This window comes from Melozone crissalis, unplaced genomic scaffold (genome assembly GCF_028551555.1).
Source record: "Melozone crissalis strain CALT ecotype California unplaced genomic scaffold, PUWL_Pcris_2 ptg000017l_1, whole genome shotgun sequence".
In the NCBI taxonomy this organism is placed as follows: domain Eukaryota; kingdom Metazoa; phylum Chordata; class Aves; order Passeriformes; family Passerellidae; genus Melozone; species Melozone crissalis.
The window spans coordinates 1,464,784-1,475,169 of NW_026535795.1; the positions used below are offsets into that span (position 1 = coordinate 1,464,784).

Genomic DNA, 10,386 nt, shown 5'->3' on the forward strand with positions numbered 1-10,386 from the left:
TGTCAGCCTCGGTTCTCAGCTGGTTTTTCTCAGGGTGGAGGAAGAAGCCTCTAGATTGTTCACAGGATGCAATCAGCCACACCAGGCTGGAGCAGCAGCACTAAGCTCTGCCTATTCACTCACACCATTTCCTTATCTTTCCTGTTTATCTCTGAGGCCCAGCACCAAGGTGAGTCTCTACAATATGACAGATCTACTGGTTTCCTACTCGAGAAGGTTCTCGAGGCTTCCTGAGCAGCTGCAGTGCAGATAAAAGAGCTGTGCCATCTTCTGGGTGGCTCTGGACTGGGGGGGACACTCCTGGCCAAGGGAAGCACAGCTAAACTGCACTGCAAACCTGCAGCTTTGCCAAAATCCCTCGGCTGTTATCATTCCTGTAGTGCCCGACACCTGTACAGGGTGAAATTCATTACCAGGGAGCAAAATATTATCAATTTTACATGAATTGTGAGGTTTTGGCCACAGATCTGCTTCTCGCAGAAAACTTTGGGCATTTCTTTTTATCTGCAGCTTTTTCTCTTAAGTGAGACTTTTACAGCTGAGCTTTTGGTAATGACTTAAAAAGCTGAATTTTGCAATGTTTTTACAGGGAAGTGTTAAAGAGGAAATATCATCCAGGAGCCAGAGCACACTCCAGAGCTTCCCTGGGCCTCTGGCACCACCTATGGATGACAGGGAACACTGGGAGCTGAGGAAAGCCTGCCTGCAGTTCACCTCCACCACCGAGGACAGGCAAATTCACTGCTTTCAGTCTGTGCTACCTGTGCACGGGCAACTGCATAGTTCAAAACACAGCCCGGGATTCTTTCATCAGAGAAATGTCCATAATAAATCATATAAATAAAATTAATAAATAATAATTAATAATTAACTAATAATATTGACTCCACAAACTGATTAATTTGTTTAAACTACAAACTGATTAATGTGCTTAATTACATAAAGAAATTAATTAATAAATTATATTTAATAAATTAATATATATATTATATTGTTTTAATATAATAATAAATTACCATCTCCTTGTGATCCAACCTGAATTTCTGCTGGAGTGAAAAACCTTGGATTAGAAGATTTAAAAAAAATTTAAATTAACGTGAAAAGAAGACCCAAACTGTAACACACCTTTACCACCCATGCAACTCCCAAGAGGCAGCATCAAAATAAAAACAAAGGGGAAGTAGTGTTTATAAAAAATATATTTCCCGTTGTTTTGCTCTTTAACCCACAGGCACTCTGACAGCCATCACCACGCCAGAGAGGATTTGTGTTGCTGCTAACAGAGTTAGTTACTACTGACAGAGGGAGAAATTCTTTTACTTTCTGAAAACAATCACCTGCTCTCTGCACCAGCATCTCAAGTGCCAGGGGCTACGGATTTCTACAGATACCGAGGAGCAGCCCTCAGACTTCACCTGGGCTGGAGAAGAGCCAGCAGTGGGGTTCCTCAGAGCCCAGCCAGGAGCACTGAATGTACACAGAGCACAGAACTGAGACCTCAGTCCAGCAAACTCCACAAGGGCTCAGGTTATTGTCTTTTTGTGTGTGCATCAAACAACAAGGCTGCTCTGGAGGTAATTCAGCACGAGGGGAGGATTTCTTCTTCAGGCAGCACAGTACAGGAGCCATACCCGGGGGTGTCACTGCTGGGGGACACGGGCAGCAGCTGCTTCCCAAGGAGCGGGGCCTCTGACTGCAGCAGAGGCACAGAAATACAGGCACATCCACCTCCTCCTCCTCACACACGAGATGCTTCAGTGTACAGACAAACACAGCGTGGAAGTGGAAGGTATTTGGCTCTGGAGGACAAATCCTGTGTTCAGTCTCTGAGCACTGCCCCAGGAGAGAGCAGTGCCCAGAGCAGCCCTGAGTCCAGAACACCCCTGTGCCCAGAACACCCCTGTGCCCAGAGCAGCCCTGAGTCCAGAACACCCCTGTGCCCAGAGCAGCCCCTGTGCCCAGAGCAGCCCCTGTGCCCAGAGCAGCCCTGAGTCCAGAACACCCCTGTGCCCAGAGCACCCCCTGTGCCCAGAACACCCCTGTGCCCAGAACACCCCTGTGCCCAGAGCAGCCCCTGTGCCCAGAGCAGCCCTGAGTCCAGAACACCCCTGTGCCCAGAGCAGCCCTGTGCCCAGAACACCCCTGTGCCCAGAACACCCCTGTGCCCAGAGCAGCCCCTGTGCCCAGAGCAGCCCCTGTGCCCAGAACACCCCTGTGCCCAGAGCAGCCCTGAATCCAGAACACCCCTGTGCCCAGAACACCCCTGTGCCCAGAGCAGCCCTGTGCCCAGAACACCCCTGTGCCCAGAACACCCCTGTGCCCAGAGCAGCCCCTGTGCCCAGAGCAGCCCCTGTGCCCAGAGCAGCCCCTAATCAGGGATGGAGTCTGCAGGACACAGCAGGGCCGTGTGAGCCCCGCTCTGGATGATGGAGTAGCTCTGCTTGGGGCCCTCAGAGTGGGATGAGGACGAGAAGATGGGGGGAGGAGGAGCAGCCGTGGACACGGTGATGCTCTGCCCGCCATCGCTGACCACGGTCACCTCGGTGGCCCCGTCCTGGATGAGGGCGTTGAGCCCCTCCAGGTCGGAGCAGCTGATGCCGGAGCCGGCGATGAAGGCCTGGCCGGCAGGGGGCTCGTGGCCGGGGGCGGCCGCGGGGAGCAGGGCCTGGTGCAGGGCGGTGCCCTCGCCCTGCTCGTGGGCGGTCAGCAGCACGGCCGGCTCTGCCCCCGGGCCCGCGTCCCCCGCGCTCCCTGTGGCCGGGGCCAGCACGCTGACCTGGCCCAGCAGCTGCAGGCGGCCCCCGCCCAGCACCTCCTCCTGGCCCGCGCCCAGCAGCCCCGGCGGCACCACGTTCACCGAGGCCGCCTGCACGATGCTGTTGGCCTGGGGAGGCACCTGGTGGCCCACGATGATCTTGACTCTGCCCTCGTTGTACGGGGCCACCTGAGCGGCCTGAAGCGGCACCTGGAGGTGGCTGACGGTGATGGGGGCGCCGGGCTGGCGGCCGGGATCCATCTGGAGCTGCAGCACGGCCAGCTCGCCGTTCTTGGCGCCACCGTACAGGCTGTGCTGCTTCTTGTGGCTGCGCAGGGAGTCCTCCCGCACGAAGGACGCGTCGCAAAGGTCGCACTTAAAGGCTTTCTTGGCGTCCAGCTTGGCGACCTGCCTGGAGCCGCCCTGCTTCGGCCTCTCCCCTTCCTTCTTGTCCGGCGAGCGCTTGCCGCCCTTGGCCCTGTCGCCGTGGGCCTTGCGGACGTGGGTGGTGAGGTTGCTGCGCTGCTTGGTGTCGAAGCTGCACAGGTCGCACTTGAAGGGCCGCTCCTTGCCGTGGATGCGCTCGTGCACCTTGAGGGCCGCCTTGGAGGAGCACGAGTAGCTGCACTCGGAGCACTTGACGGGCTGCTCGGGCTGGTGGCTGCGGATGTGGTGCCGCAGGCTGGTCTTGTTGCCGCACTGGAAGTCGCACTCGGGGCACTTGAGGGTGTTCTCCGTGCTGTGCTTGATGCGCATGTGGGATTTCAGGTTGCCCTTCATGGCGCAGCGCACCTCGCAGAACTCGCACTTGTACGGCTTCTCCCCTGAGTGCACCCGCAGGTGCCGCTTCAGGTCCGAGTTGATCTTGAACTTGGCGGGGCACAGCTGGCACTGGAAAGGGGCATCTCCTGCCAACAGAAGGCACGGGTTACACAGGGGTTACATGCCAGGAGCCACTGCTGGGATGGAGCCCCTACAGCTGCCTCATCCTGAACTCCCAACACATTCTCAAAGTCAGGAGAAATTTTGTGACATAGGATTATCACTTGGTCTGACACACTCAGATCTAAACCCATTATTTTGCATGTTCTGTATCTGCAGGCTGGTGTCACAATAACCATGACCACATTAAGGTGGAGATCTGCTAATCCCTAATCAATTCCAGTGAGGCTGTTCTAAGGCCATTAAAAAAGAATCCAAAGCATACTTAGCAACCTAACTAAATAACTACTCCCTTTTCTTTCTTAAATCTAAAAATACAGTTCTCTGAATTTTTCACTGAAGGATGAAGTCCTTAGGTAGGCATTATTTTGAACAAGTGGAAGAATTGTGATGGTAGGTTCTAAGACACTCTTGGTGAAAGGAGGAAAAAGAAAGTGTATTTAGTTCAAGAAGCATTTATCCTCTTTAATAATCAAACTGCAAATGGCTGATTTATTTTAGAAGTTAATATTTTATAGAGTTTGTCAGAGCTGTATAATTTTGCATAATTTGCTTATCCAGCTACATATGTCATAGGTTTAGCTGCATATTTTTCAAATCGAGTTGTGGCCTACTGTGCTAATCCATGTATCTGTTTAATAATTGAGATACATGGTGTACTATCTGTATTAAACAGACTTTATTAATGAAGATGCACTGTTTGTTCATCTAGTTTATTTTACAGCCTCAGCTGCACACTCAGCTACTGAATTTTTATCTGCTTTGTTGATGAAGGCACAGTTCATATTTCAATGACTTAATTTTCATATACAGAGTAGCAAAATATATATGAAAAAGAATATAGCAAAAAATTCTGTTTGTTTAAAGAGTGGCCTACTCTGTATTTCTTTACATTTCTGCGCATCCCTAACTGACACTGCCAGGATTCAGATAAAAATTTGTGTCTGACCACAGAATTACTAATTCTAAGAGTAGTTTCACAGGAAGCTGATGTTTAGTGATTAGTTCAACAAGTGAAGATGATCTCGCTCTGAGCAATAGGCACTACACTCCCCTTCTAGAGGATTATTAATTTAATTCCAGTAAGAAATATATTCTACATACCAGTCTTACTTTTCTCCTAAAATTGGGTGTGTGCTTGACAGCTTTGAAAAAAAGATAAATTTTGGAAAAACAGAAGAAGCAACAAAACTAAAGCTTGAGTTTTAGCATAATTCCATTGTTTAAGATGCAACAGAAGAAAGGTTAGTCTAAAATCCCTTCCCAGCTACTGGAATATTGAATGGCACAGAAATCTAATTCTGCTGGAAATACCAGAGAGCCATGAGCATTCCCAGGTGCTCACTCAGGGCTGCCCAGGTTAGAAGGGCACAGCCACACTGCAGGTGCACGGTGAGCTGGCTGGAGTTGCAGCTGGCACAGGGGCAGATCTGGCACTTGAAGGGGCACTCATTGGGAACTCAAATCATCCCTGTTGGGGATCTGAACACCTCTACATGAGTTAAAATCACCTCTGTGACCCTCCAACCCTCAGAGCCACGGCTCTGAGCAAAGCCCCACCTGTGTGCGAGCGCAGGTGCACGGTGAGCTGGCTGGAGTTGCGGCTGGCGTAGGGGCAGATCTGGCACTTGAAGGGGCGCTCGTTGGAGTGGATGCGCTGGTGCTTGTTGAGGCTGCTGCTGTCGGCCGCCGCGTACTCGCAGTGCTTGCACTTGTAGGGCTTCACGCCCGTGTGCGAGCGCATGTGCATCTTCAGCTTGTCCTTGCGGCTGAAGCACTTGCTGCACACCTCGCACTTGTGGGGCTTGTCTCCTGCAAGAGCAGCACTCACACTCAGCCCGGGGCACGGGGATGGTAAAGCAGAAAGCACAGACTGACCACGAAAAGGACTCGTTTGTAGGGCGTAGCTGCGACAAACAGCAGGGCCTTTGGAGCCTTCGCCCTTTGCAACTCCAAAACTGGGAGCTAAAATCGTGGAACTGCTTTAATATAAAGAGCAAAGCAGTGTGCACTCCCACCACACTGCACCCTGATAAACTCATGGTGTGCACTCAGAAGTTAAGCTGTGCCTCAAATCACCCTCCAGTGTTCTCAGCTGTGCCTGACAGGGCATGTCCCCAACAGGCAGTTCCTCAGGCACAGGCCAGGACAATGCTAGAAAGTACAGACATGTCTACATGCTGTTTATAGAGACATTACTTCATAGGAAAAATGGCTTTTGCGAAAAAGCTGAAAGGAGGAAACCAACCCAAAAGCAAATATAGGAACACAAACCTGTGTGCGTTCGCCGATGACGTTCCAGATCCTTCATACCATAGGAAGTCTTGAACTGGCACCCTGAACACAGGAGGACAAAGATCATTAAATTCAAGGAAAATCTAGCAAATAATAAAAGTACATTACCGTATTCTGGACATGTTTGTTTTCAACAGCATTTTCTTTAAAATTCACTGTTAACAGATAGTTAATGTCTCATCTTGTTTACTCACATCTGCTTAAAACAGTGACCAGCCTACCCATGAACTTGGGTTTTCTAATGCTTCCCCTCAGAGGCAGCTCACTCCAGAACTGCTGCAGGTATCCAACCTCCTGTGTGCCACTAGAGGAAAGCTCTCCACACTCAAATGTGCAGCCCCCATCTCACCTGGGTACAGGCAGCTGAGTTTCTTCAGGGGCAGGGAGGAGGAGGATTTCTTGGACCTTGCTTTTGGTGGTGTGGAGACGACAGCAGCAGCTGGAGGCTCCGTGCTCTCGCTGGGCAGGTAGGTTTGGTAGCCATGCTCAAAAACAAACTCCGGGGCAGAAACTAAACACACAAAAAACTTCATGAGAGAGCATTAACTTCTCTAATCAGATTAAAAAAAATCTAATTATTGCCTAGTTTAATGAATTCTCTTTTCTGGTTTTTTTTTTCCAGCAACATTCCTGTTCCTGGGTTGCTCTTTACCTGGGGGAGGAGGAAAGGAAAAAGGTTTTTCTCTTCCAAATACCAAATAAAGATACATTTGTTTTTCAACTCTGTGTTACAGCCCAAATGAGAAAAAAATATCATTATTTATGTGGCAAATGTTGTCAAAAGGCATCACACAAATTATTTTTGTAATTGTTAAAAAACTTCAGCCTCTTTCAACTCTACTGTTTTTAGCTGTTACTCACAAGAATAACAGGTGAAAATATCTCAGCCAAAGTAACAGCTTTTAAATCAATTAACCAACACTATAGCCCAAAAGGGCAAATGGATAGAACTGTCCTCATTTTAAAGATGAGTAAATATGAAGCAGAAAAATGACTCACCCAAAAGCCACACTGAGTTGAGAGATTATAATACAAAAATTCCTGGAAGTGGGCCCTGAATTCAGTTTGTTTCACTGCTCTTCCAGATTCCCTGCCTTACCCTGTCTATCCAAATTAGAGTCAAATAATTTGGGGTTTAGCAAGGTCCCACACCAAAATAAAACAAAACTATATATAGAAGGGCAAACCTTCACACACGGAACAAGACCCTAATTTTATTTAAATGTCTCCAGGATCAGGACCTCACTTGAATCTTCACATAGGCAGAAATTTTGAGTAATATTTTTCCTGCCAATTAGTTGAGGGAGCAATGTTAGGGAATGCAGTGTTCTCACATAAAAAGGTCTGGATGGGTGCCTGACAGCAATTCTGTGTGTGTTTTCCATCTAGAGCACTCTTAAAAAAAATAAAATGCATAGTAATTTCAGTATTTTTCATAAGTATCGACAATTCTAATTAATTTGCACAAGCTGGTTCCACAACACAATAGACTTGAGCAATTCTCTGAGAGAACTTGTACCTCAATTAGCAAATTAAGCAACTATTGTTAGAACAAACCCAAGAAAGCAGCACAGCACTATTTCATTTCCTTGGTTACGTGACAACTGATGTGAAAACTGTTATTTCAGCTGGGTGATGGGGACACAGGGACAGAGGGCTGGCACCTGGCAGATGACACAAAGGTGCCTGTGATGGTTGGATACCGGTGAAGGTTTGTGCCTCTGTGATGGCTGGGTACATGTGAAGGTTTGGGTACCTGTGAAGGTTTGGGTACCTGTGCAGGGTTGGGTACCTGTAACAGTTTGGGGATACCTGTGCAGGGTTGGATACCTGTGCAGAGTTGGGGGTACCTGTAATGTGTTGGGGATACCTGTGATGGTTTTGGTACCTGTGAAGGGTTGGGCACCTTTGAAGGTTTGGGGGTACCTGTGACAGTTTGGGGATACCTGTGAAGCTTTGGGTACCTGTGATGGTTGGGTACCGGTGCAGATTTGAGTACCTGTGATGGCTTGGGGGTACCTGTGCAGCGTTGGGGGTACCTATGATGGTTTGTGCACCTGTGAAGCTTTGGTACCGGTGAAGGTTTGGGGGTACCTGTGATGGTTTGTGAAGCTTTGGGTACCTGTGATGGTTTGTGTCTCGGAGGCGATGGTCCTGCTGCTGCTCTGAGCCTGTGTGCTCGGCACGGTCTCCTCGGACACGAACTGGACGGTGCTGGTGGCGCCGGCCGTGGCACTGGTGAGCTGGCAGCCGCTCTGCTTGTGCCCCACGAAGGCGTCCAGGTTGTTGAACTGCTGCTTGCAGATGCCGCAGATGTGGATGTCGGGGGTCAGCTCCACCAGCACCGTGGTGCTGCCGGGGACTGCGGGGACACGGCGCGGTCAGCTCGGCCCGGGGGCGGTGATGGGTGACACCGCTCCGGGTGGCACAGGGACATCCCGCTGCCCACGGGCCCCGAGCTGCGGGGACCCCGGGCGGGGGATGCAGCCCCAGGGGGCTCGGGGTCCCGCGGGGGCATGCCAGCGGCTGCGGCACCGCTGCACGGAGCGCTCCGGGGACACACGGACAGCGCCCAGGGAGCGGGGACAATCCCCCGGGACACACGGACATCACCCAGGGAGCGCGGATCGGTGCCCGGGACACACGGACATCACCCAGGGAGCGGGGACAATCCCCCGGGACACACGGACATCACCCAGGGAGCGCGGATCACTGCCCGGGACACGCGGACAGCACCACGCAGTGCCCATGGAGCGGGGATAATCCCCCAGGATCCACGGACCACTGCCCCGCGCCCATGGAGCATCCATTCCCGAGATCCACGGACCACCGTCCGGGTCGCACAGACCATCACCCAGGACCCGTGGACCCCCGCTCCGGCCGCACTGACCCCCCTGACCTCCCCTCCGGCCCCGCTGCCCCCGGTCCCGCCCGCCCGGCGCTCACGCAGATTCCCGGGTTCCCCCCCCCCGCCCCCCAGCCATGTTCCCGGGCTCCGCTCCCGCCCGTTTCATGCGCTACTCAGGTTTCGGGGCCCGGGCAGGCCCCGGCTCCCCCGCGCTGGCGCGGCGCGGGCCCCGGAGCGCGCATGGCGCAGCACTTACACTGCACGGGGCCGGGGAAGGCGGGCGCCGCCCCCGCCCCGCCGCGGTTCATGGCGGCTCCGCCGCCGCCTCCTGCGCGGGCCGAGCCCGCCGGCACCGGCACCGCTCCCACAGCTCGGCCGCCCGGCGCCGGCGGATGTGCGGGAACCGAGCATGCTCAGTGGCGGCCGCGAAGCTGCGGCGGTGCCGGCCGTCGGCGGCCTGGGCAGGCAGGGCCGGGAGGCAGCGGAGCGGCGGCGGTGAACCCCGAGCCGTGCCCAGTCTGCAGCCTGAACACAGAGCCGTGCCCGGTCCCAGCCTGAACCCCAGAGCCGTGCCCAAACCCCGGAGCCGTGCCCAGTTCCCAGCCTGAACCCAGAGCCGTGCCCGGCCCCAGCCTGAACCCCGGTGTGCTGGTGCATTATTTGCTGTGTTATTAATCGGACGCTACCAAGGGGATGTGTTAAATTAACGTACACAAATTCAGATGAGCTGAGCCGCTGTGGCATGGCAAAGAGGAATCCCTGCACCCTTCCCATCTCCCGGCTGTCCTGCAGAAAGGCTCGCTCAGGAGCAAACTGCACTGCTCAGTCCCTGTGCTGTGCTGCCCACCGCGGGAATCCCCCAGCACGCTGCTGGGAATTCTCAGCTCTTTTCCTTCAGGGAGAACGTGAGGTGGGGCCGAGTTAATGCTTTTCGTAGGGATTGCTGAATTTGGGTAATGGCTGTGCTGGGAAAGGTTTTTCAGGTCGTGGCAGCTCCCCGTGGTTAAAAGCAGAGGGGAAGAGGCACAAGCAGCAGAAGCAGCAGTGGCTGGGCAGGCGCCTGAGGGCCAAGGCCTTTGGTGTCCCAAGGGAATTGTGACTGTCAGATCCCTCTCTCCGAGCTCTGTTCTACAGGGATGGTCAGTGGGAGAAAAACTGATCACTGGCACCGACTCTAACACAGCTCAGAGCTTGAAATTGCTGCAGAGAACAGCAGGTTTCAGACCCATAGCTGCCCACAGGAGCCCCTGACATATGGCCCGGCAAAATAGAATTATGGAAGGACCAGGATAAGAAGTTGTGCCAGGGGAGGGTTGGGGTGGACATCAGGAGGAATTTGTTATTGGAAAGGGTGGTCAGGAAGGGGCTGCCCAGGGAGAGTTGGAGTTTCCATCCCTGGAGGAATTCAGGGAATTCCTGGAGGTGGCACTCAGTGCTCTGGGCTGGGGACAGAATGGGCACTGGGAACAGTTTGGAGGTTGTTTCCAACCTCATTGATGATGGGATTCTGGCTTTGGCACAAACATTGCAAGCACCATTATTATCT

At 52.8% G+C, this 10,386-nt stretch overlaps 1 protein-coding gene across 1 annotated transcript; it reads right to left on the reverse strand.

Annotated features, from left to right (window-relative positions):
• Positions 1–2,324: 2,324 nt before the first annotated feature.
• ZFP64 (ZFP64 zinc finger protein) lies at positions 2,325–9,148 on the reverse strand. The gene is made up of 6 exons (XM_054274632.1): positions 9,097–9,148; positions 8,115–8,354; positions 6,342–6,503; positions 5,972–6,034; positions 5,258–5,509; positions 2,325–3,663 (listed from the first exon to the last, which is right to left on the reverse strand). Exons 1-6 carry the CDS (start codon positions 9,146–9,148, stop codon positions 2,369–2,371), a joined length of 2,064 nt encoding a protein of 687 aa, XP_054130607.1. The 3' UTR covers positions 2,325–2,368.
• Positions 9,149–10,386: the final 1,238 nt, after the last annotated feature.